This window comes from Bison bison, unplaced genomic scaffold (genome assembly GCF_000754665.1).
Source record: "Bison bison bison isolate TAMUID 2011002044 unplaced genomic scaffold, Bison_UMD1.0 scf7180017864345, whole genome shotgun sequence".
NCBI classification, from domain to species: Eukaryota; Metazoa; Chordata; class Mammalia; order Artiodactyla; family Bovidae; genus Bison; species Bison bison.
In genome coordinates this window covers 2,860,698-2,888,217 of record NW_011494917.1, presented here as the reverse complement: position 1 = coordinate 2,888,217, position 27,520 = coordinate 2,860,698, and the positions used below count along the sequence as shown (strand labels likewise).

At 34.7% G+C, this 27,520-nt stretch overlaps 1 protein-coding gene across 4 annotated transcripts in view; it reads left to right on the top strand.

Annotated features, from left to right (window-relative positions):
* TSC22D1 (TSC22 domain family, member 1) overlaps positions 1-27,520 on the top strand; it is a 123,322-nt gene that overhangs the window by 12,604 nt on the left and 83,198 nt on the right. The window contains exons 2-3 of one of the 4 annotated variants that reach the window (XM_010854610.1): positions 17,977-18,123; positions 19,028-20,720. The exons of 2 other annotated variants lie outside the window; for them this stretch is intronic. In XM_010854610.1, coding sequence (XP_010852912.1) covers positions 17,977-18,123; positions 19,028-19,163 — 283 coding nt within the window. In that variant the 3' untranslated portion in view covers positions 19,164-20,720. Of the gene's footprint in view, positions 1-17,976; positions 18,135-19,027; positions 20,721-27,520 lie in introns of those variants that run through there. One more of the 4 variants, XM_010854611.1, reaches the window with a different exon arrangement.

Sequence of the window (27,520 nt, the reverse complement as noted above, 5' to 3'; positions counted from 1 at the left end):
GTTTCTTTGGTTATTAGGGTTAGTGTATATCTTCATGTCAACAAGCCATGTATTGACTAGTTAGTCAAACAACATATAGATGTATAGTTGAAATAATATCTAGCATTACATTTTTGCTATCATATGGGTATGATATATTTCTAGTGGTGATAGTAATAAAACCTTACTCTTGTATTATTTTTGTGGGGCAAGGATTTAATAAAACCATTTGAGATAGATTATGTGCTCTGGAGTCATAGCAGTCTTAAAGTTGTCTTAAAGCAGTCTTAATGAATGGAGGAAATTAGGGGGATTGTGGTTTTCATTGTAAGATGATTCAGTTCAGGAACCCTTTGGTTAGCAAATTTCTCAACTTGTAAAAATACTGTATTCACTTTTCTAGTTTCTCCTCCCTCAAAGCAATGTTTCATTTCTCTTATGTCAAAAAGGAAAAAGACAACCCTGATTTTCCAGAAAAGCTATTGATTTACAGCTGCAGTTTTAAAGGTCTGAAGGATTAAGTGGTTCTAACCTTCAGGTACGATTTTGGCAGTTTAATGTCTCCATAGGTTTTATCTGTGTTTGTAATCCAAAGCAGGTGTGTCCTAAATATATTTAGTAGTGAAAGGAAATCCAGGTAACTGTGAACTAAATATCTAGGATGGGTTCTTTACATTATTGATCATAGGTGATTTCTTTGCATACTAACCAGAGTCCATTGCCAGTTTCTTCCAGGCACTAGAAAGAGATGGAATTATTTCTTCCTATCCCCTGAGCACTCCTAGTACAGGAAAAGTCGCTCAGTCGTGTCCAACTCTTTGCGACCCTATGGCCTGTAGCCCACCAGGCTCCTCCATCCATGGAATTTTCCAGGCAAGAGTCTCTACCAAAAAGGAAATGGTATAGATTTATTCAAAGTGAGAAAAACATTAAGACTATCATTGACAGTAAATGTAATTTGATTATTTTATTGACATCTAAAGTGCCACAAAACGTATTCCTTTATATGTTGGTGCCTTTTTTCATTTTTGTTTGCCATTTCAAAAATTTGGGAATATACACACATATGTGTGGGTACACGAGGTGGCTCAGACGGTAAAGCGTCTGCCTACAATGTGGGAGACCTGGGTTCGATCCCTGGGTCGGGAAGAGCCTCTGGAGAAGGAAATGGCACCCCACTCCAGTACTCTTACCTGGAAAATCCCACAGACAGAAGAGCCTGGTAGGCTACAGTCCGTGGGGTCACAAAGAGTTGGACACCACTGAGCGACTTCACATATACAAAGGTATATGCTTTTTTAAGAGGACGCTTTAAAATCGTCCTTAGATTACAGAATCTCCTGGGTATTTGGAAGGATGTAATTTATTTACGTGTATATACATAGCACTGTTTATATCCTTTGGAGAAGGCAGTGGCACTCCACTCCAGTACTCTTGCCTGGAAAATCCCATGGACGGAGGAGCCTCGTAGGCTGCAGTCCATGGGGTCGCTAGGAGTCGGACACAACTGAGCGACTTCACTTTCACTTTTCACTTTCACGCACTGGAGAAGAAAATGGCAACCCACTCCAGTGATCTTGCCTGGAGAATCCCAGGGACAGGGGAGCCTGGTGGGCTGCCATCTATGGGGTCGCACAGAGTCGGACACGACTGAAGTGACTTAGCATAGCATTAGCATTTATATCCTTAAAGAGAGCCTGCAGTTGAATTTAAGAATAAATAAATAAATATATATATATATACACACACACATATATATGCGCGCATGCACACACACACACACACACACGTACATGAAAGGAAGAGATAACAGGTAACAGATTCAATATATATTACTCTTCTCCTATTTTTGGTCCTTTGTGTCAGTTTTTCACCCATTTATAATTTATCTTGTAATATTTACATCTATTTTTGCAAGCTTCTGGAAACATTTTAGAGAATGACTTGAGATAGAAAACCAGTAAATGGGAAAAGTATGACAAGGTAGGATATGGTGTTTCATGAGAGATACTATTAAAGCAGTGGTGAGAGATAGAATGTAAAGATCATATGCTTTTGAGAGAACTTTGATAGCTGTGGGGATTTGTAATATAAGTCACATTAGCAGAGAAAACAGCCCAAAAGGTTCAAGGTATGGAGAGTGTTTTATAGAAAAGAACACAGGACATAGTCTAAGTTGGTAGGAGATAGTGTCTGTATACAAGAACGTGGCAGACGAGGCTAACTTTGAAAAGCCTTAAAGGCAGGATTGCCAAGTTTGGACTTAATTGGACTTGGAATGGAGGGCCCTTCTTGTGTTCATGTAGTGGCCTGATCAGTGCTGTGTTTTAGGAAACACATCCTTACTTTGAATGTCTCATTGCTTCCTTTCTTAATGGGGTATGAGAAGTTCAGTAGTTCCCTTTCCATCACTGGTGAAGATAGAGGCACATTCTCTTTGTGGTTGCAATCGGAGATAATGGTTTGAACCAGTGACCTTGGCCTCATTAGGAAAGCTAAGAAGGTAAGGACCCAGTCCACACACGGTAACACTCCACTTATCCAGAGTGGGTAACTTAATCCTTCAGAACGCAGCTCTGGCTTCCGAAACCGCTCGAAATTGCCATCATAAAACAAAGCTATGTGGTTTTTTTTGTTTTGCTTGTTTCCTCTTTTTGCATGGTATCTCTGGTCCTTTTTTGGACTTTTACTAGCTGTATCATCTTAAAGGAGATGAGGGGAGGGGAAGGGGAAAACGGGACTCTTAGGCATGTAGGATGACAGAAAGAAAGTAGCAGTTCATAACCTGACAGCAAAGTCGGAGTTGGAAATTTTAAGAAAACCCCAGAGAAATTTGGTACGGTATTGACTCTTCACTAGTTGAAAGTTAGGTTATGTTTTGTATATTATTTTAAGGAAGCATGAACCTGAATAAAGTCCAAATGGTGTTAATTACTGAGCTATGGATAAGTATAAAGAGATGGTATTTTTAGTTGTATTTGCCACATTGTATCATTTAACCATGGACTGTTTAATATGCTGCTCTATGTTGCTTTTTTTCCCCATTCTCAAATAAGGGAAGTGCTTCACATTTTCCTAGTAAGAGTCTTCTGTAAGAAATTCATAATGTGTTATAAATAAATGTTAGGCTTCTACAGACAGATATTACAGAGAATATTTTCAGTACTAAAAAGTCCCTAATACATGCTAAGATTTAAGTAATTATCAATGATTTTTATATTTTATATCAATTTTATATATTATAAAATATATACTGTACATATTTTATATAATTTTATATTTATATTAATGAAATTATTGATGAATAAATGGCATGTCAGTTACTGATGAATAAATGGCATATCAGTTACCTATCAGTTTAAGGTATTGTGTAGATACTTACTTATTTGGATATTTTATTATAATATTCCCCCCTCAGTTTTTTCTTTGAAATATTTTTATCATCTTTTCAATGCAGTGAATCAAATAATTGTATCAAAGCTGATTTCTCATTTTAGATGTTTTAAGTCTCTTTTTTAGAAATGGATAATACAATCACTTTCTTTCATAAGGAGGTATTTGCTTATGCCTTTAATGTAGTTTTGTTTTCTTCGTTGTATCCTTTTTGTTGTACTATTTTCAACAATGACTAGGATTCTTTATTGAGGAAAATACTCTCCTGTTTTAATATTTACTTTTGAGAGATGGTATTGGAAGGACTTATGCTTAAGCTGAAACTCCCAATACTTCAGGCACCTGATGCGAAGAACTGACTCTTTGGAAAAGACCCTGATGCTGGGAAAGATTCAAGGTGGGAGGAGAAAAGGGGACAACAGAGGTTCATATGATTGGATGGCATCAACTCAATGGACATGAGTTTGAATAAGCTCCAGGAGTTGGTGATGGACAGGGAAGCCTGGCGTGCTGCAGTCCATGGGGTCACAAAGAGTCAGACACCTGAGCAACTGAACTGAACTGGTTCAGTGAAACTTACCTTATTAAATTTATTTTGGAAAAAATGCTACTTTGTAGTTAACCTTTTTTACTTGATTTTTGTTTTTTCAACTGTATTGTTTGGGGTGCAAGGTGATGAGGTGAATTGAGTAAATCTCTGGTTTTGGCTCCAGTGCTGTATGCTGATCAGGTGCTAAAGAGCCGTCACATGTCTGAGTCTTTCCTTCTTGTCCTGTTTTAAAAGGCTTGATCACTTACAGTTGATCTTAACTTCTCTTCCAGAGTCAAGCATGGAGCCTTATCTTTTGTCTTTGGTGGATATTCCATGATATCATAGAATCTTAAAATAAGGGATTTCAGTGATTCCTAAGCTGTTTTTTCATTGTGTTATTCTCTTCTTTTGGGATCTATCAAACATTACTTACCAGTTATTCTCCTATGTGACATCAGGATTTATGTTTGTACAACTGGATATATATCTTATTAGGAATTTACCTGTTTTGAGATTCCAGGGAGGAAGGGTAGATCTAGAATGAGGAGGTGTAGGGTGAGTCCAAGCTAGGTATCTTAACTAGTTTTCTGCCTCCATTCTTGAATCCCATAGTAATAAACCAAATATTAAACTGCATCCGAGTCCTTTTTTAAAATTTATTTTTAAATGGAGGATATTGCTTTACTATGTTGTCTTGGTTTCTGCCGTACAGCAGTGTGAATGAGCCATAAGTATATATATATCCCCTCATCCCAATCCTTTTAGGAACAAGCATACTTGCGTGTGTGCTCAGGTGCTTCAGTCTTGTCCAACTCTGCGACCCTGTGGACTGTAGCCTGCCAGGCTCCTCTGTCCATGGGGTTCTCTAGGCAAGAATTATTGGAGTGGGTTGCCATTTCCTCCTCCAGGGGATCACCCCTCGTGCAGGGATCAAACCCATGTCTCATGTCTCTGGCATTGGCAGGGAGGTTCATTACCACTAGAGCCACCTAGGAAGCCCCAGTATCAAGTATGTTTAATATTTACTGAAGGTAAATAATACTTGAAGTAGCAACTTCTTTAACTTTTTTTTTTTAAGGTAAATTTGTATAAGGTTGATGATAAATTCATAGAGGACCTTAGGATTGGATGACAGATGATTCTAAAATGTCTTTCACTATATTATTGGCTGACATACTACTACAGGTAAAATGTTGTCAAGGAAGTTGGTCACATAACTACTAAGTGATGGAGCTAGTATTCCATTAGGTGATTTGATTCCAGAGCTTGTACCACTCTGGCTCTCTGTGGGTTCCATATCCATGGATTCGGCCATTCTCTGGTTGGTTGAATCTGAAGATGTGGGATCCACAGATGGGGAGGGCCAGTAGTATTGATACTTGATACTACTTTGGACCTAGGGAATGTCATAATGAGTGAAGTAAGTCAGAGAAGGAGAAATATCGTTTGACATCCCTTATACATGGAATCTAAAAAGAATTGATACAAATGAACTTATTTACAAAACAGAAAGAAACCCAAACTTAGAAAAGGAGCTTATGATTGCCTGGGGGAGGAGATAGGGAGTTTGGGAAGGTCATGTACACACTGCTGTATTTAAAATGGATAACCAACAAGGACCTATTGTATAGCACATGGAACTCTACTCAATGTGATGTGCCAGCCTGGATGGGAGGGGTGTTTGGAAGAGAATGGATACATGTATATGTATGGCTGAATCCCTTTGCTGTTCACCGGAAACTACCACAACATTGTTAATTAGCTATACCAATAAAAGGGCTTCCCTAGTGGCTTAGATGATAAAGAGTCCACCTGCAGTGCAGGAGACCTGGGTTCGATCCCTGGGTTGGGAAGATCCCCTGGAGAAGGAAATGCCAACCCACTCCAGTATTCTTGCCTGGAGAATCCCATGGACGGAGGAACCTGGTGGGCTACAGTCCATGGAGTCGCAGAGTTGGACACAGTTGAGTGACTTCACTTTCACTAATAAAAAGTTTAAAATTTGAAAAAAAAAGCACAAATGCAGGCCACAAAAAAAGCAGTCTTTAGCATATGAGTATGGAGCTCTTTGGCCTTATACACTTCCTGTTGGTTCTTCAGGAGTGGTACAGTGACTGGTGTTCCAAATGATGATCCTCTCAATCTTAATTGCGTTTTTTCTTAAAACATTTGAAAGCATTTTCTACTCAAAATTATTTAAGTTTTCCAAGTTTTTGCTAAAGAATAAGCCTTTAATTAGAAAATCTGCTTAAGTGGAATCCAATTTCTGAAAAATAAATTGATATAGAGATAGTTTTATGACAAACATTTTAATAGATCAGACTGGTAGCCTTGAATTGATCTCAGTGAGCTTTAAGTACAGACTTATAAGCTCTTGATACTTCAGGTTATTTTTTGTTTCATGTGATCAAATTACAGTACTTTTCAAAATAGAAAACTCTTTAATCAATTCAATTATAATAGCACATTGTGACTCAGATCTTTTAATTTTGTACAGTGACAGCTTATGTTCACATTGCAAGATTATTATTGGAATAAAAAATTACTAATTTACATGAACATTTTTATATGAAGTTGAAAAACAAGATTTACTAGTCTTTTTTGCTTATTAACCTAGAAGAATATTATTTTTAAATCTTAGTTGCATTAGTTATTCTTTTAATTCAAATGTCTTATAGTAAAGTTGCTTTCCTTAATTTTTATATTTTCCTGATTCACTTATAAACAGTGGAACTATAGAAAACAATTGGAATTTTTAAAAATTATAATTAACAGTAAAGGATATCTTAAAGGATATCTTAAAGTATATCTTAAAGGATATAGTAGTAATTTGTCATTTAATAGTAACATAGTATAAATCTTATTCACATGTTCCATAATTTCACTTTCCAGTAATATGAAATAGCCAAAGCTGCTAAAAGTCAGTAATTTTCACATCTTGTACAATTGATTGCATTTCTAGACATTTTGCTTATTGACATGCTTTCAAGAGCCTAAATTTGCCACTCTTCCCAATCCTTGAAGCAGTCACATTGGAAAAGAGAAATTATCAGTGAGGTTACCCTTCTGAAATGGATAGGGTAACAGACTCACTTTGTTTTTTCTTTATATAAGTTTAGGTATGTCTCTAGTTACATTCAGATTCTTAGCTTATAAGAATCTGTCAGTAGCTTCAGTTAGCTTATTAAGAAATTGATCCATATGCAAAAAAAAAAAAGTGAACACATCAGCTTAACAAAAACCTGGTTGTGTTGTGAATATGTGACTTAAATACAATTAATACAAATGCAGTTAATACAAATGGTTGAGTTAGAGGTTCAAAACATGAAAAGGGGCGGTGGGGGGGGAACAAAAATAGAAAGGCCAGTAAAAGGGATGGTCAGGCGAGAGGAGGATCTGGTGATAGTTTTTAGCTGTATGAAGTATTTTAGAAAAACTAAGCAATGTAAGCAATTGTCTGTTAGCCCAGAAGGCTTTTTATATTTATCATATTTCTGTTCTTTCTTGATATGTGTGATTATTTAAGAAATATTTATTAAATGCTTGTTATACACATATGTTCACACTGAGCAAACATACTAAGGATGCAAAGGGAAAAAGACATGATTTTGGTCTTAAACAATTTTGTCTTGGACCCTGAAGAAATATCCTAAAATCTTGTACGTCTTCTGAATTATTCCACATTAAATTATGCTTAGTTATTCTGTGTGTGATGTGCATGACAGCTTTTCTGTTCACACAGGTTGATTAATCTATGCTGTAGACTAATGAGCATAGAGCACAATGAGGTGGAGTTTAATGAGCATTATCCTTGGCCTCAGATCAGGTGTCTAATCTTGTTTATGCTGTCTCTTCATTGTCTGACCTTTGTAAATGTACCTGTAAGCCCAATTTCTTACCTGTTAAATGGGAGTACTAGCTACCCTTGCACTGTTAATGGGAGGATTAAAGGAGATAATGTAGTGCAGCAAGTTCACTTCTTTGTTCGGTAAATAGTAGCTGCTGCTCTTACTGTGCCAAATAAGAATGATTCCTTTCTTACCTACTGTAAATTGAAATTACGAACTTGTCTACGTGTTTAGAGACTTTCTCCATACTACAGCCTTAGAAACAAGTGATGCTGCGCCTTTGTGACGTTTTCCGTGGTAGCCTTTCTCACCTGGAGCTCCATTAGAGAATTAATGCATGCAGGAGGAGTGCACACTTTCTCAATTCTCTTACGAACAATGTATATTTAGTATCACCATTCCAGATACATAAGAGAAAAGTGAATTTATAATGAAAGCATTGCGATTAATTCTTTTGCTGAATCCCAGGGTGCTTGGACTGTAGCTTGACTATTGGAGAAGTGCTTCAGAATTCTGGAACTCATGGAAATAAAAATTGTTAAAAGCATACTTTCCTCTTTCTTAATGGAGGCAGGGAATATGTAGAAGGAATGTAGTGTCATGTGGCAGATTGCTGATACTCCTAAAATGAAACCATTTCCCTAATCAAATGGTTCTGAAACTTTTTTGCTGTAAGATTGTTTTAGACAGGCGTAATGTCCTGAAGACCATCTGTTCCATACTCAGTCCCATATGGAACTGAAGACTTATCTGCTTAGAATGAATGGAATTAAATCAGTTTATTTTAAATAAGATAATGAGTCAGTACCTGGTTTCTAAGTTTCAGAGATTCCTTGAACTGGATTTTGAAATCTAGTTTAAAAGTTTCAAAACTAATGTTTTGGGAATGCTGGTTCTTCAAGTAAAAAGAAAAATGTTCTAGAGCCCTGGAATTTGGGGGAGAATGCTTTTTGTTATATACATCTTGGAGACTGACATTGTATTTTAATTTATTGAAGACTGAGAAATTCTGCAGAAGGAAGACAGTCTTATTTCTTGACTCCAACTCATTTGAACATATAGCACCTATTAGTGTCTTGTAGACCCTGTGTTTTTGGGAACATACTTTGGGAAATGTTGATCTGTTTCATTTTACATGTGAGGAATATTCTGGGTCGTATAGCTAAGTGATGGCAGGCTTCAAGTGCATCCCGTCCCTTCATTTATTATTCTACATGAGCGGTTCTTTTTCTGCTATACCACCTTGTTTTCTCTTAAGTATTTGATTTATATTAGAAATAAAAGTATAATTGTTGTCATGTGAAAATGTATAGCAAGTATATATACCATCTGGCAGAAGTTTAAGAACATGTTGTGAGAAGTATAGCACTGGCATATTTGCAGCCTCATTTAATTGGCCCTGTCATTGTAAATGGTTTGCAGACCTTAAGGATGGGCCTCGTATGAGTTAGCATATTCCTAGGGGAAATCTGAAACTAGGAGAGAAAGAACTAGTTAACTCCATGAACTCAGAGATAGGAACTAATCAGAACTTGCTCTGTGCTTCAGTTAGTAAAACATAGGACATTTTACTTACTTTACTTTGTTTTTCTTATGTTTTAGAGTTAAAACTTGACATTGCTAACAAAGTAAAGGACCCAGTTAAACATTTGCACTCCCATTTATCTATTTCATGTGTTAAGCATTTATTTCAGCAATGGAATAAGAAAGTGGTACCAAAAAGGATGTCAAATTCTGAGAATAATGGAAGTCTTTTGGAGACTAAAAGATTTATCAAAGAGGTGAAAAGAATGGATATTGGAGATGTTCCTGAAGATGTATTGGTAGATTAAGGTATTTTCTGGCTTTTTTGGGAATAACTTTGACGATAGACCATAAAACAGCAGGAAGTCAGCATTTTTAAAGTATTAGCTGTATTTATCAGAGACTTGATTCAAGTTTTAAAGGAAGAATGGAAAAAGATTTTCCAACTCAAACACTATAATCTTGTATTCTGAATAAAACTTAAAGAAGTGCCTTATTTAAATATGTGAAGGGAGTATACAAGAATTTTATTTCTTGAAGAAGTTATATTCACATTTGCTGTTTTCTCACTGACTAAATTGAAAACTTGAGTTGTGGTAATAGTGGCACTTACAAGGCCTTAATCCAAGATCTGTGATGGCCTTTAGAAAGTTGTATGGATAGCCCACATGGTTTTAACTAAACTTCATGTATCTCTTTTATGTCAAATCACATTTCTAAAGTTGATTTGATGGTAATGATGTTCTTTTCCTTTCATACCATTTCACCATTTTCTTTTTTGGCAGTATTTTCGTTTTCACGACCTGGATCGTGACTATAAAATCTTATTTCTAAAATGTTTGGAAAGTAGGATTGTCTGTGAAAGCTGTGAATGGTTGGTAAAATATCAGGATTAATGTTTTTTTTTTTTTCCCTCAGAATGTAAATTTAGTATAGCATATCAGGTTGGGCATTCTTTATTTTCCTGGTTTGTAGTTTCATTACTGTGTAGGTATTAAATACCTCATGAGTATTTGGCAAACTTGGGCTTTCTTAATTTTTGATGGTTTACTGACTGACATGGACCTCAAAGTTCAGGATGCCATCTGTGACTACTTTTTGTCACTGCAGGCTCAATGGCCAGACAAGTTATATAGAACTAGAGTAGATTAAAGGTGTTATTTATAATTAAATAATTCTCTAGTCTTTTTAAAAAACCTTGCTCGCTTTGTTGTTAAGGAATTTGAAAGCATCTTGTTCTTGTATAAACTACTGAGTACTTCTCATATCATACTCACAAAGAGATATTATATTGATTTTTATTAGGTTTCATCAGAATGAGGAAGGGAATGACCTTCCTTTGATCTTATTTTTATATACAGAAGAATTTGAGTAGAAATAATGAAAGCCGTCTGTAAATAATTTTAAAAATACATTAAAATTTAGGACAGCTACAACAGCCATACAAAATATTATATACGGTAACAAATGAAAGACTGTTCTCTAAGTAGCAGAATTGAGCTCTGAATTAGTAGAGAATAAAATCCAATTGTTATTGCTAGATCATTATTCTTACACTGCTCGTAACAGAAGTGATGACTTAATATAATGTTTATTAATTTAATGTTTATATTTAATGACTTAAATACAATGTTTAAATTTCATTAAGATAATTAAACTCATTGAACTTTTTATGAGATTTTTATACATTTAAGAGACTGTCCTATATATTTGTTAGACAGGTTAATAGATACATGTGACATGTAAACTAGAAATTAAAATTCTGAATCTTGATTTTTTGGAGATCCTTTCAAGATAGAAGAATTTCGAATTACCATTTCAACAGACTTTTAGATATAGGCCTTTTAGGTTCTGTAGAAACATCTGTTTCTAGGTTATTTATGGTGCTGATACTGAGTTTTGCTATACTTTATTTCTAAGTCTTTTTGCCTTGCAGACTTTCCTGGGTTGGTAGAAATGGCAAAACAAATAAAAGAAGAAAATTTCAGTTCTACTTAAAGCGTTTATTCTAGCATTTTATCACATTCTAAGTATTTTAAAAGCAAATATTGCTAATCAAAATAATATAATTTGGAAAAGTATAAAATTAGTTAAAACTCAGGATCTTGGAGACAAATTGGTTTTCTGTTTCCTAGTCTACAACTTACTAGATTTGTGATCTTAGATGAGTTAACTTTATTGCTTTGTGCCTTAGTTTATTCTCAGTAAACTTGTGACGATTGTATTGTATGTCATTGAGTTGTGAGGTTGAGTGAGGCCATATATATAAAACACGTACTATATTGCTGTATACTAAGCTCTCCGTAAGTGTTAAAAAAAAAACAGGTTACAAATATTTACTTGTAACTCATTTTTTAAGTGAAGGTTTATTAATTGAGAATTTTGTAATTTGATTTTTAGGAAAAAAAATTGTAAGAGGGGTATTTATGGCACTATACTTTCTTATGGAGATTTTTAAGAAAATGAGCTCAAAGTTTTATTCCTTGAATTTTTTATTATGCGGGAATAAAAATTCACATGTAGTAATTCAAAATCTGAAGACTTTTTGTTTTTTAGCCAATTACTCCTATATGCTTGCTTTAGTCCAAAGTTCATTTCCATGCTAGTTTAACATAGACATAATTCAGTTTCTCTGTTTGTAGAAGAGAAGATATTTTTTTATCTCTGATTTCTTCCAAATCAGAATTCTCTGTATAGAACTATTTATCAAAAAAATTAAAAAGCATAAGCAAGACTATCACTATCTGATTAGTTTTCTGATGTTAGTACAGAACATTAATGCTGTTATTTCTATTGCTGTTGCTGCTGCTGCTGCTGCTAAGTCGCTTCAGTCGTGTCCGACTCTGTGCGACCCCATAGATGGCAGCCCACCAGGCTTCCCCGTCCCTGGGATTCTCCAGGCAAGAACACTGGAGTGGGTTGCATTTCCTTCTCCAGTGCATGAAAGTGAAGTTGCTCAGTTGTGTCCGACTCTGGCGACCCCATGGACTGCAGCCTACCAAGGCTCCTCCGTCCATGGGATTTTCTAGGCAAAAGTACTGGAGTGGGGTGCCATTGCCTTCTCTGTATTTCTACTAGAGTTAGTTTTTAAAGAAAGATTGAAGTGCACTTTATGTCAAATTATTCAGAACATTTTAATTTTATTTTAAAACAAACTTAGGTCTACCAAAGTTGCAGAAATAGTGTATAGAATTCGCCCAGCTTTTGCTAATATTTGTAGAACAAATGTAGACATCAGGAGTTAATACTAACCATCTGTAAGTTTATTTGCATTTTGATCATAGTCCATTAAATGACCTTGTTTTGGTCCAGGATCCTATCTAGAATTTCACAGTGTATTTAATTGTCATGTCTGTTTAATCTTCTTCAGTCTGGGCTGGTTCTTTGTTGTCTTTGCCTTTTGTAACCGTGACATTTTTGAAGAGTACTGGTTAGTTAGACTATTTTTTAACTTGTGTGTCTGATGTTCTTTCATAATCAGATTGAGAATTAAACATTTTTGGAAAAGATTCTACTGAAGTGATGTTATGTCCTTATCAGTACATTGTATCAGGAGGTACATGGTACCGATTTGTCCTGATACTGGTGGTGATAAAAGTTAATTTGGTTAAGGAAGTGTCTGTCAGGTTTCTACACTATTAATTTACTTTTTTCCTATAATAATAAGTGTCTTGTGGGAGATATTTTAATACTGTGTCAATATTGTTTCTCATCATATTTCCATTAATTTTAACATAAAATTACTTTCACTAAGGTTTTCTTTTTTTGAAATATAGAAGCCTTTTTCATTTAAAGGAGGCAGTGGTAAATTTAAATGTTTCTGTGTTTAGTTATCTTGACCCTGAAGTTGCCTTTTTAAATGCAGCTTGACTCTGAATTAGGCTTTTTTTATAGTTGATATATATTTTTAGGATTGCCTTTTATCCTTCATTCTATAGTGCATTAATTGCTCTAAAAATGTATTGCACATTTTCTTTGTGTTTTTTTTTTTTTTTTAACCTTTTTTACTTCCCTATCTTATAGCTAGTAGAACCTGAAGATACAGTTGGATTAGCTATTGCTTTTCTCTCTTTTAACAAATACTTAATATTTAAACCTAATAGAATAACTTGAGCCCCAAATTTTGGGATTAGTATCTTTTCCAAAAGGATGAAGAAAAAAATATATTGGTAAATCTTGGAATTTGGTTAGATTTTTAAAATAATCTAACAGGTTTCTTTCCCTCTCATTATATTTTCTTCTCTGTTAGTTTATTGCTTTCCATGCTTTATGTTCCTTAATTTCCAGGCTTTCTTCCTTATTTTAGTATTTATAAGGTGTATCCCTTTTGATAATATATACATAGTTGTGGTTAGCTATAACCTTTTCTCGGAAGCTAAGCAGGGTCAGGCATCATTAGTACTTGGATGGGGGATACTGTCTTTTCCTCCAGATACAACACAGTACTGTGGCTAACTAATTCTAAGGAAGCTGGGCTTTGTCTGTCTGTCTGCCTTTTCGACAAGATCTCTCACTTTTTAAAATTTAAAAGTGAAATTGGATGTTTTGGCAATATCTGGTTTGTTTTCTTACTAATTTTGGTCTGGAAAAGAACATTAGAAAATTTATAATGGGTCTTATAATTTAGCTAAAATTTGTGTCACCTCAGGATAATACCTGTGAAGTTTCAGGTGATCGATCATACATAGAAATTAACCCTAGATGCTGATGGACGCCGCCCCCCCAAAAAAAAGAGAATCCATGAAACAAATACTTATGATGATTTTTATTTCCTTTAGGATAAGAAAGCCTAACTTTAGACATCAGCTGCTTGACAAAGTTCTCCTTAACTTTTTGTTTTTTGACCAGTGGGCTTCATTCGTTTGTAAAACCTTTACTGAATTTATTTAACTCAAGTGTGTGTGGGGGCTGGAGTTGCAAAGACTCACTGCTTCTCTTAAGGATGTTCTTTCATTTTCTTCTTAATGCCAGTTGTGCCTGATTTGGACATGTGAAGGGATTTGTGGGAAATTCTTATTCTTTGCAGAAATGCCTTAGAACTAGTAAGAATAAATGAAAAAGGACAAGAAGAAGAAATTTCTGTGTCACGTTCCCAGTTTAGAGTGAAAGTGAAGTCGCTCAGTTGTGTCCGACTCTTTGCGACCCCATGGACTCTAAGCCTACCAGGCTCCTCTGGAGGAGGCAAGAGTACTGGAGTGGGTTGCCATTTCCTTCTCCAAGGGATCTTCCCAACCCAGGGATCGAACCCATGTCTCCCACATTGTAGGTAGACGCTTTACCATCTGAGCTACCATGTGACTCTAAGATGTTTTATGAATTATCTGTAAATTTATAATTTAGACTTCAAATTAGTCTTCTATAACACAAGAGAATATAAATCATAGTCTTCATAGAAATAGGTTATCTTCTATTTCATTGATTAAAAATGATTCCGTGAATCTTTCTCTCTTTTCGTTGGTATTAGAAATGCTTAGACCTAATAAATATTATATGCTTATTTAGTAATTTAGTATTGAGAACAAATATTGCAAATAGTCTGTACATTTCAGGAGAGTTTCTTAAGAGTGGTATTCATATATAAAATACTTAGATTGTTTCCAATTTGAATGTAACTTAATATTCAGTAAGAATCTTTAAACTTTAATAATGGAAAATACTAAAATGATAGATGAATAGACAGACCTTCTGCCTCCTTGTTTGAGTTCTTTTGTGGCATTTCAGCATTGCTGATTTTCTTAGCTTTGGTTTGGAATTTCTTCTTTACTGGTTGAACTGTAAATCCTGAAGCGGAGTAATTTCTTTTTTCCCTCTTGAAACATTACATCAAAGAATGCTGTCTATTAAAACAGAATTAGGTTAGGTCCTACTGTGTCTTGTGAGCCTCAATCAGTAGTAGTCTTGCAAAGGCTATTCTTTCTTGTTTGAATAATGGTCTCATTTTGAAAGTGCCTTTACATTTTTCTGTGTAAGTGATTATCAATCCATAGTCTTCATAAATTAATTCCTGAAGCAAGAGAGATACAGTTCTCCTCAGTGATTCAAATAATTCCTGTTTAAGGAAATCTGTTTAGTTCATTTTTGAGTATGAATATGTTGAATCCACAAGTTTTGGCATACTTTAGGCAAAATAGAGAGGTGATATCTTGAAAGTAATATGACTTGGGAGAATTTCGTGAGTGAGTCTATTTCTCCAGCCAGCTCTCTTATTTTACTTACCTTATAACTTAACCTAAGGACATTTGGCTTTTTAAAATCTAAGTTTGTTGCCTTTTTAATTTATATATTCTGTGGGGCCTGGTAATTCAAGGATTTGGAGCTCCTACTTAAGGAGAAACTGTAAATTTAGACCATTATTAATCTGAGCAAGATAATGATTTATTGGGAGTTGTTTCTCATTTTCAAAGTGAAGTGGGCTTCTAAATTTAAATTTAGAATTGAGTAATTTTTTTCTATAATGGAATGCTCCCTTTTTGCATATATTTTCAATCAGATATATTGCTATACTACTGATTAGTATTTATAAAATGAAAAACTAAGAAATTTGGAAAATCATATCTTTATAGTTTCTGAATATATTTTAAACTGTATCTTAGTTAAGTTTTACTTAGCTCTTATTCATTTGGGAGTCTTTAAATTTCCATGATTTATATTGAAATATTATTAGATAATGAAAAATAATTTGTCAAGAAAATTGATTAGAAAAGGGTAGAGGTTGATTGTTTAATAATTTTGAAAGTGATTTTGTCATACCTGTTTTCACGGTATAGGTCCACTGAAAACAAATGAGGTACCTCTGATGTATCAGTTTTAAGCCTTTCCCATCTGTTAAAGAGCCACTCCTTAAGAACTCCAGCTGTGGAATAGTTTGCTAATCTATTTGTGATTTTTGACCTTTGAAAATGCCTATTTAGATTTTGTTTTCTTGAGAGATTGAATATTCAGATCTTTTCTTTTGGTGCTCTTTTCCTCTTGTTATCCCTCACATTCCTCCTAATGTGATTTTACTGTAAAATACTGTTTAAAGACCCTGGGATTTAAAATCTGTTGGAAATTTGAAGAAAAAATAGCTGCCACATAAACTCATAAAATACTGTTGTAGTTATTTATTTGATATCTCTTGTTAGATGACAGTTTCACCCCCTTGACTTCGTTTTACTTCTTTTTTCATTTCTTTAAATTTTGGAAATTATAGATTTGATGGTTAAATTTATAGGTTTTTCTAAATCCGAACCATTTTCATTTCTCACTTGTACAGAATTTAATATAGTCCTAAGGTACCAAAGGGTTATTACCTCATTCCTTCATCTTCAGGCTTAAAAAAATCTTTTTTTTACTCTAATTGTTGTTAGGTAATGGCATAACCATTCCTTTTCAGCTGTTGGCATTTTTCCAAACTGGCTGGCAGAGCCAGGAGGAAGTGAAGGCATTAAAACTAACTTTGGTTGGTTGCTACCTTCTTAGTGCTGAACCTATAACCTTTGTGAGTTGATTGATAGAGAACAAGAGAGTGCAGTCCTCGTTCCACTAACAGGTAAGGAACCCTTGTGATGACCAGTCGGGGTGAGAGAGAAATAATTTGATAGCATTTTTTCTTAATTTATCCCCAAATACAACATGTCCCTGAAGTCAGACAGTGAACTGCCCATGTTCCATACAGCAGGAGCATACAGCACCTTTCTATTTAGAATAAGATCTGAAATTTAATAGGGATGTATCACTCTGTACCATAGAATACAATTGATCTGTTTTCCACTGTTAAAATTTATCCTGCAGTCCCTCTAACTTTAAATATTATATATCTGCCTATCTTATTCTCCTTTCAGCTTTTCCTTGATCAGATACTATGTGCTTTGAACTTCCTTCTCTTGTTCACCTTATTTCTATAATAAAGTGAACTTATTTTCCAGTATCTTTATCATCATCTATTATTTGGGTATATCTTAACTGCTTTAATTTCTACATTGAAGCCATTAATGATTATTTCCTGGTCCTTCTTGACCCCAAACCAAATGATCATATGTTTGAAAAGGATTTTTAGTCTGATATGCCTATGTCCACTATTCTGCCCTCCCACTTTTAAAGATGAGTGCTTGAAGAATAAATCTTTTTCAGTGACAGTAGGCACAGCTTGATAAAATTCAGGTTTATTTTCATACTGCTATAATAAGGGGCTGTAGTCTGATTAATTCTTTAAATTACTGAAGAATTAAAAAACTGAGAACAAATTCCGCTTCTTAAGGCAATTCCCAAGGTTTAGTGGTATTCCTGTTAATATGCTTGATTATTCTATTTCTGCTTTTCAATCCATCGTCTTCTCTTTGACAGCAGAATTAATTGGGACTCCTCCTTTAATATATCTGAGGTCAAGTGCCTTTGCCTGTCCCTTTAAGACACTTATGATCTTGTTTACCAGTCCTAATTTATCATTTTTGTATTTGGTCTTCCACTTGACGTTGAGTGGTTTGTCACACCCTGTGTTATGACTTAGACCAAGCTAGTTCCCTTCTTAGTAGTTACTGAGGAATTAATCATTTGTGGTGAAAGGCTTCTAAAATTCAAATTAAGAAGGCACGGAAGAATGTGTGCCCAGAGGCAGCCCCTTTTTGTCCTGAGGATAAGTCATTACAAGCTCAATGACCAGAGAATGTAATTTCTTAATAAGAGTTTTTTCTTAAATCTATATTCAGCTCTCTATTTCAGTGCTTCTCTCCTACCAGAGGTGCAAGGAGTGATCCTAGAACCACAGATACAGCCAAGACCACGGAGAGCTTTTGACGTCAGGGGTCCACTTTCTCCACTGAACCTTTGGAGGCAGAATATCCAGCTTCTGGAGAGAGTTGGGAAAGGGTAATAAACAAGTGGGTGCTTTCCATTATTTACTTGGGTTTATTTATAGACTGGAGTGTCCTTCCATTGCCCATGTAATTCTGTTGTTTACTCCTTGGGTTCATAGAAGAACCAAGTGGGGCTGCAATCTGTTTGTTTTTCTAAGAATGCTAACTAGTGCCCTTTCAGAAAAGAGACTTAAGATGTATTTAATTTTCTCTCCAGATAATTAAAGCAGTGGCTGATTTGGGGGCACTGATTTGGTGAATGCCTGTGTAGTCCACAGGAATTTTTAAAAGGAAATACTTGCCCATTTTAACCTTTACTGGTAGCAGTGTACTTCTCAGTGCTCTTTTATATTCCATTATTTAAGAAGTTTCTGTATTTTGTTTTTGGGCAAACTGGACAAATGTATTTTCCTGATTTATACATCTGATGTCCAGGTGTTATCCTACCCTATTAGTGAGAACTTTTTGGTCTATTTTCCTATGTTACACTTTAGGACTTCATATCAGGTAGATCTTTAACAAGATGCAATGATAGTACCATTATGGTTTTACTGTCAAATTTAGGCTTCATTCTTTAATACGATACATATGAATGAATGAATATGTTTCAGGAGATGCTATCCCTGAAAGCTTTGTTAAATATACTCACAAGTAGTTTTCCAGTCCCTAGGAATAATGTTATTTGTGGCAAAAGAACCTTGTCCTAGATTTTCCCCATGGCATTAATATGGTTTTCTGTTAGTATCTTTGATGCCAAGGGTAGGATTTGATTTCAGGAAGTTCTTATCATCTACAGTGGGTAGAACGTGAACTTTGGTGCCTTTGGCAAGTTTTCACTTTTTCCTTGGTGGATTCCTTCTGTGACTCCAGGTATCTTGATAATGGGAGACCGGTTTATTTGTTCTCTAATTGCCCAGATTTCTTTCAACTGGTAAACATCCTCCTTCCGCCAAAGGAACTCCTCTAGCAGAGCCTTCAAGGATGATATCTGTCACACATGCAGCAACTGCAGTTTGGAAGGCAGTGGTGAACGGAGCCATGCACTATGTCTAGAAGACACAAGGATGAGAGAGCCACCTGATCTTGTCATTGATAAACTTTAAGATTTTCTCTGGTGTACTTTTGATCTGGAAATGGAAAGGCTCAAATAATGACGTAATTTTTTCAGATTGGAACTTTACATGACCATGAAACTATTCCTTTCTATTCAGAAGACTGAACTAGAGGAAGCATGAGAGACTCCTTTCTTTAAAAAAGCAGCTCTCTATCTGTTTCACTTAAAAGATTTGTGGGATTGAAAATCACCCTAATGAAGCAGGCAGACTTTCTGGTAGTCTCGGAGACCCAGAAAACTTAATGAAACTTGTCTTTTGTTGCCCAACACTGAAAAGAACTAGGAAGTAAAGGGTGAAAATCTTAATTATTCCTAAATTACTTTTAATATTAGGATGTACTTTTTTGGTTTATCTTTTTCTAGTCTTGAGCCTTATTCTTGTTGAATCAACAGATTCCAGTATAGAAGTAGAGGCACCTTCTAAGTTAAGTCTTTCAAAGTAAATACCTGTTAAACTTGAGGTACTGTTCTGCATTTGCAGGCATTCTAAAGTTGAATGATCCCGAAACAAAGAGGTATTTTATAGAGCAAAGGCAAGTAGTAGTAGTAGTAGAATAAGCCTCTGTGTGTGAATTAAGTGTTGCAAGAAAGTTATCCAAACTATGGATTTGATAAATTGATGGAAGTAGCTATCAAAATGTTTTATTTCCCTTTTTAGTATCTATTAAAACTAGTCAGTTGAAAGCTACTAAAGAAGTTTTTTAAAGTTACACGATTCTGCCAGTTTGTTTTATTTGGTCTAAACTTTAAGAATGGAGGTTCTAGAGGTAACACTCTGGAAGCATCTAAATGTTTTAGAAATCTTAAGAGGTTTTAGAAGCCACACTTGCTAGGTTATAACCTGGCCTTTTAGTCTTTGTTGGCTACGTGTGGGACCCGTTTTCCCCTCATTAATTATACATAAACTTTTGTATATATGGTACTCAAAAGTAAGTTTAAAAGATCAGTTTGAGCTAAAATTTCCCAGGAGAGCTCTGAGTTCCCATAAATGATTACAACTTTTTAGTCTTGATTTGCTTTTGTTAAAAGTTAATAAGATAGTTTTTACAAACACATATAAATTAAAAAATAACTACTCAACATTTTAGAACTCAGGAAACTGAAAGCCAGTTTATGGCCTTTTGTTTTAGTTTTTGAGAGAAATGATTTAGTCTCTTAATCCCATTCATCTCATGCTTTGATTAAATTTTAGCTTTGTTCCTTAAAGTGTGCAAAAGAAATGTAAGTGCATTTCTATTCATCTCATGCCACTGAAAGCTATTTAAAAGTGAAACTTCGTGTATATTAATGTGAACTGATTTGTTTAAACTTTTATTTTGATTCATTTTCTTTCATATTTTTAAATATTTCATGTCACAATATGCAATCCTATATTTTTCAGTGTTTATTTTATGAATATTAATATAAGCTAATTTTTTTCTAGAATGACTAATTGTGTAACATTTGTATTATGTGATCATTTGAAAAACTAATAAATATTTTCTCCATGAAAAAAATGCACTTACTGATAAATGGCTTATTTTTCTTTCAGGAGTAGAAAATGGAAACTATAACAGTATTTTAAAATGTATTTTAATTTTATGTGTCTTCCTCTAAGTATTTCTGAATATATATCCTTGGATGTCTTAAACTTTTTTGAGAAAAAAATGATTTAAACTGTTAAATTAAAATGACTTTTCATTGGGTCACACAGTGCCAAATTAAGGAAATAGGTGATCTATTTAGTCTTGTTTTTGCACTTTACTGATTAGCTTCACCTTAGCTTCGTTTCCAGAATTGGATTTTTTTTAGATGCCATTTTTGTATGTCGATTTGCAAACCATTAAAACTAGAGTTAATATTGCAAATATCAGGAGTAATACACTCAAGTCTTTTAAAGTGAGATCTTGCTAAACATAGACCCTTAGAAAATTGCATACAGAAGACAGTTCTTCGAGTCAGAAAAAGGATATTTGAGAATAATGACTTATTGGAGAACTGTTTTATTAGTGGGTGCTGTTAATAGGAGAAGAAAGTATTTTACATTTTGGTGTTCTACTTGAACAAGTAATTGGAGAAGGGGAAATCTTAACTTACAGAGTCTCTTTTTTTTAACCTTATCAAGAGAACATGGGAAAGGATAAAATTTGGTTTTCATGATTCTTGTCTTTATATCTACATAAACTTAATTAGAGCCATTAGAACAATTTACTTTTCTATGCAGAGTCTGCTAGAAACAAGAGGAGATTTCCCTTTTGGTTTGATGAAAATTTGTAAGAAGCAGACTGCTAAAATTAAAAAACTTTATGGTGGAGTCCTAGGTGACAAATAAGAAGTTTAGTTAATGACAACTTGTGGATTAAAATGACCTAATTTGGCTCTCTAAAGAAATTATACTCTGAAAAAAAGAATTATAAAAGGGTATTATGATTTAGAGTAGCTAAAATTCTTGGCTTTATTAGTCTAGTAGTTTGGAAAAGATGAGTAAAAATACCGTGGATAAAATTTTGTTTTTAGAATTAAAGGTATTGAAAGATTCACAGACAAAATGTATTTCTATGAAAGATGGGAGGCTATATTTCCTTGAGTACAAAAGAATTTAGAAGCCTTAACTATGTGTATTTAAAAGATGTAGGGCAGGGAGTGTTAAATAAAAGCATTATACTGGAAATTTCAAACATATTGTAAAAATAGTGATGAAATGAGAGTTTTAAAAATGATTTTCATTACATGAACTCTTCCCTACACTATCAGTAGTTTCAAAATAAAAACGTTTATGAATATTGAACATGGCTTTATGTTTGAGGTATAAGAACTAGGCTTATTGTTTCACTATGATTCGTAGGACTAGCTATAGAATAAAATAGTTTTTTTTATTTGAGTAAAGAACTTTTTTTTTAATAACTTCTGTTTTAAAGGAGATAAATGTCAATAAGAAGTGTGACTACAAGTACTGACCTTGTAGCTATTGTAAATATATCCATAAATCTTATTCGATTTTGCTGTATTGAAACACTTGAGCAAAGTGTCAGTGCCTAGATGTCCTAAGCAATTTCTTGATTTTAAAAATTCAGGTATTTTAATTTCCCATTTAAGAAAGTTCACATTAACTTAGTCTTGAAATGTGAAAGGTTTGTATTTCCAAAATAAGCACATAGGTGCTCTTTAAAGGTTTTTCCCACTTAAATGTACATCTAAGGTAATCAGATTACTGCAGTAAGAAAAAACAAAAAATGCTAGGGAACTTTGAAGTGTGCATCGGAGTTTTCAGGAATTGTGATCAAAGTGATCTCTACTCAAGAGGTAAGATATGGCATGTAGGTAGAAAATGTTCAAAATATTTTCAGTGTTAACATCTGATGATAAAGTGACCTACAACAGATTTCCTTGGATTTTCAGACAGATGTAGAGTTAGGGAAAGAATTTTTCTTTAAATTTGCCCCAGAGAAGAGCAATGGATAAACCACAAATTTGTCTGGAGTGAATTTAGGAACATACGTCTATCTACATTGTACTCTCTGTACCTGGCCTACTGTATTCCAGGCATCTCCTACCCTTGCTCTTTTTTTTTTTAAACCCTTGTTCTCTTAATGTTTATGATCCATACTTAGTATTTCTTATGTGCTGAGCACTGTTAAAATACTGTACTTTACATGGAAAGTTGAGTACATATTTCATGAGGTTATTCCCTGGTTGTTGGTTGTGTATGCCTATTTTTATTAAACCTAAAATGTAGAAAGTAGCTGTACTGAGTAATTTTAACTTTGGTTTGAGAAGTTAATTTGAGTTTTATAAACATTCACTTTCACTGTAACTCAGAGGAATCTTTAAGAAATAATATTGTTGGCTAGTATAAACAAAATTGTTCAGACAAGATATTTATAAGGTTATTCCATAAGGTATATTAAGTGGGTTCAAAGAATCAAAAGTTAGCATAATATTCAGTCTATCTAGAAACAAAGGAAAATGTAATATTCAGTACAGATGAGCTAGAAATATGATTTAGGATTTTTTTTTTCCTAAAATTACGTTATTATAATTTACTCAGTAGATGGCAACATAAAAAACAATACTCTTCCATCCTATCTTTTTAATTCTTTTTGTAAGAATACCAGCTTGTGGACATTTGGCTTTTACTTAAAATACTGTGCTATCTGTTGTGGTTTTTCCTTTATACAGAGCACATGATCATGTTGTAGTGATAGCACTCATGACTTCAGTGAGAGAGCTCATTCCATGTTCAGGATGCTCTGATGGGAAGAAGCTGATCCAGAATATGCTTCCATGTCACTTTTTATTTGAAGATTACCTTGGGAATTAGCCAAGTTAGAACCTGCATCTTACATACAAGATTAATTGATGTCTGAGAATATCACGTGTATTTCTAATATCACATAGTTGATTAAAGGTCTACTGTAGGATTTGAGTCTCTTGAAGGCTCTGAGATCTATACTTATCCTGTACTTTATTGCTGCCTCATGTTAGTCCCAGTTCTGGGAACATCGAGCAAGTCTGATTCCCTTCAAATACCATAGCCTGCAGGTGATTTAAGATGGCTCTTACACTGCATCAATTTCAAATGCAGTTTGTTTCATTTTTTTTTTCCCCTACAGGTTAAGCATACCTCCATTTCTTGCTCTTAGGTAGCATGGTTTTGAAATCCTTAAGAGTTTTGTAGATCTCTGAACATGCTTCAGTATATTATTTTTCTTAATGTGTGACACAACAAAGTACAGGTATGCTCAGCCTCTGTTTGACCTTGTGACACTCATACTGCTTTGTTTATCTTTACGTATTTATCCAATCAGGTGCTTAATTTTACGAGATTCTATTGGACAAAAGAGTTTCATATTGATATGCAAATTTTGTTAAAAAATCAGGGCAGTAGTCTCTTACAGACTAACATGCGCAGTTCAGTGGAAAAGAAAATGACTCAAAGTCAAGCCAGATCCTTGAGAAAGCAATCAAAAAAGTGTAATCTTCATTTCAGTTATTGCTTGCTTAATTCTGACTCACAGAGCTATAAATTCTGTATTAAATAGTTTTTATTGTTGTTCAGTCACTAAGTCATGTCTAACTCTTTGCGACCACATGGACTGAGCACCCCCAGGCTCTGAGCACCCCCCACCTGTCCTCCACTATCTCCCAGAGTTTGCTCAAACTCAGGTCCATTGAGTCAGTTATGATATCTAGCCATCTCATCCTCTGCTGCCCCCTTCTTCTTTTGCCCTCAGTCCCCAATATCAACATCTTTTCCTTGCTTTTTGCATCAGGTGGTCAAAGTATTGGAGCTTCAGCGTCAGTCCTTCCAGTGGATGTTCAGGGTTGATTTCCTTTAGGATTGACTGGTTTGATCTCCTTGCAGTCCAAGGAACTCTGAAGAGTCTTCTCCAGCACCACAATTCAAAAGCATTAATTCTTAGTGCAAAATGTTATTTTTCAGGTTGTCCTTTAGTAATTTAAGGGGAAGCAGGCACTTTGGAGCTAAATTGTTGACACAAGGACTGACATTGAGACGAAAATGAACTTGTGTTTAGTAACATAATTAAAACTGGAAATGAAAGGCAGTGCTTTAGTGGAAAATTTTGAGATACATCCCAAACGGCTGAAGATGGTGGAGAAGTGCCCTGGAAGCCTGTGTGGCGAAAATTCTCATAGTTTCCTGTTGCCTTTTGAAATATCGTGCAAAGACTTCAGCAACGTTGTTTTGGTATAACAGTGTTTTAAGTTACCAGTTAAACAGCTTCCCCCCTCCTCTCCAAATTTTAAATTGAGCTCCAGGAAGACATGTATTTAATACCTTTGAGGTATGAGTAGCCTAATGGTTTTTTTAATGGTTGATTGCATGTACCTTTAGGGTATGTGTTAACCTTTTTTTGAGAAATCCTCAGGGTGTGTTCTACCTTACCTGAGTTAGAAAAAATTTGAGGACAAATGAGCAAGAAAGAAAAGAATGATTTACATGCCTACTTTGTGCAACTTTTGCTAGGTGAATTACACAGGGAGGCCTGGCGTCCTGCGATTCATGGGGTCGCAAAGAGTCGGACACGACTGAGCGACTGATCTGATGTGATTAAATCCAGTTGACCTTTTAGGTGATTTTTTATTTTACACCCAAAGATGCCAAAACTCAGAAATCACAACATCTTCCCAAGGGCATATAATCAATAAGCAACAAAAGTAGCATTTAAAAGAAAATTTGTAAAAATCTAAAGAATTCTATCATGCTGTTGATTGTCAAACATCTTTGCCAAAAAGAATGGATATTCTTAGGAAAATTCCATTTTTAAAAGGGATATTTTTACTTAGTATGCATTTTTAAATTGAGAGTAGTTTTAGTCTTTACAGAAAAATTCACCAGAAAGTTCAGAATACCTCCCTCCTCCCCATATACAATTTTGCTTATCATAGTTTGCTCTATTGACATCTTGTGTGGTGTATTTTATAATTCATGAACTGATATCGATACCTCATCATTAAGTGAAATGTATAGTTTAGGGTTCACGGCTGTCATACAGTTCTGCAAGTTTCCCCATATACATAATGTCATGTAATAATGTCATACAGAAAAGTTTCACCAACCTACACATGATACACGCCTATATTCATCCCTGTGTTCCCTCCCCACCCCTGGCAATCACAGATCTTTTCCTTCTTTGTGTAGTTTTCCCTCTAGCCACCTCAGACTGCCTTCTTTAAGTTAGCAGTGTACAATGTCTCCTTGTGACTTGTTAATATACTTCTTTTTATTACTGAACGGTATTCCATCATATGAATCTACCACTGTGTGTTTATCCACTCATCTTTGAAGGACATCCTGATTGCCTCCAGTTTTTGGCACTTAGGAGCAAAACTGCTGTAAACATTGGTGTGTAGGGTTTTTGAGGACAGAAGATTTCAACTCATTTGGAAAAACACCCAGCAGTGCAATTGCTGGATCTTACGGTAAGGCTATGCTTAGCATTGTAAGAAACGGCCCAGCTGTCTTTCTTCCAAAGTGGCTGTACCATTTTGCCTTCCCACCAGCGATGAACCAGAGTTCCTGTTCTGCATCCTTGCCAGCATGTGGTGGTGGTGGTGTTTTGGATTGTAGTCCCTCCAGTAGGTATATAGTGGCTTCTTACTGTTTTATTTTGCAGTTCTCTAATGATACTATTTACCATCTGTGTATCCTTTTCTGTGAGGTCTCCTTTCAGATCTTTTGCCCATTTAAAAAGTTTTTTTTTCATTTTGTTTTAAAAGTCCTATGTATGTTTTAGATAGCACTCCTTTACCAGAGAAGTATTTTGAAAGTATTTTCTCCTAGTCTGTGACTTGTCTTCATTATCTTAACCGTGTCTCCTAAAGAGCAAAAGTTTTAAAGTTTAATCAATTCCATATCAATTTTTTTTCCTCTAATGGATTGTGCTTTTGATGTTGCGTCTTTTAAAAACTCACTGTTAGACTCACGGTCACCTACATTTTTTCCTATGTTACCTTCAGAAGTTTTACAGTTTTGAATTTTACATTTAGACCTGTGATCCATTTTGGATCACAGTTAACTTTTGTGAAAGTTGTAAGGCATAAGTTTAAGAAAAGACTGTCGTTTTTCCTTTGTATTTTCTTTGCTCCTTTTTCGAAGATCACTTGACTATATTTGTATGGGTCTGTTTCTGGGCAGTTTATCCCATTTCATTGACCTGTCTTTTCTCCTGATACTACTACACTGTTGAATACTGTAGATTTTTTGATTCATCTCAAAATTGGTTGTCAGTTCTCTAATTTTCTAGGTCTTTCACTGAGACTGAAACTAGGTCTTTCGTATAAATTTTAGAATCAATTTGTCCACAAAATGACTTAAGTAGGGTTTTTATTGGGATGGCATCGGATCTAAAGATTAAGTTGGGAAGACCTGACGTCTAACCATCTATGATCATGTAATTAGTCTCCCATTTATTTAGATCTTTAATTTTTCATCAACATTTTGTAGTTTTTTCCTCATATGGATCCTGTATATATTTTGTTAAATTTATACCTAAATATTTCTTTTTTTTTTTTTTTTGGTGCTGATGCAGATGGTGTATTTTTAACTCCAGTTGTTCATTCCTGATATATAGGAAAACAGTTAACTTTACCTTTATCTTGCAACCTTTTTATAGTTGCTTACTAGTTACAGGTGCTTTTTCTTTCTTTCTTTAGGGGCTTTCAATATACAGTATGTCAGCTGCAAATAAAGACAATTTTGTTTTCCTTCTTAGTCTTTATACCTTTCATTTCCTTTGCTTATTGCACTGGTTAGGACTTGCAGGTACAAAGTTCAGTAAGGATGGTGAGAGGG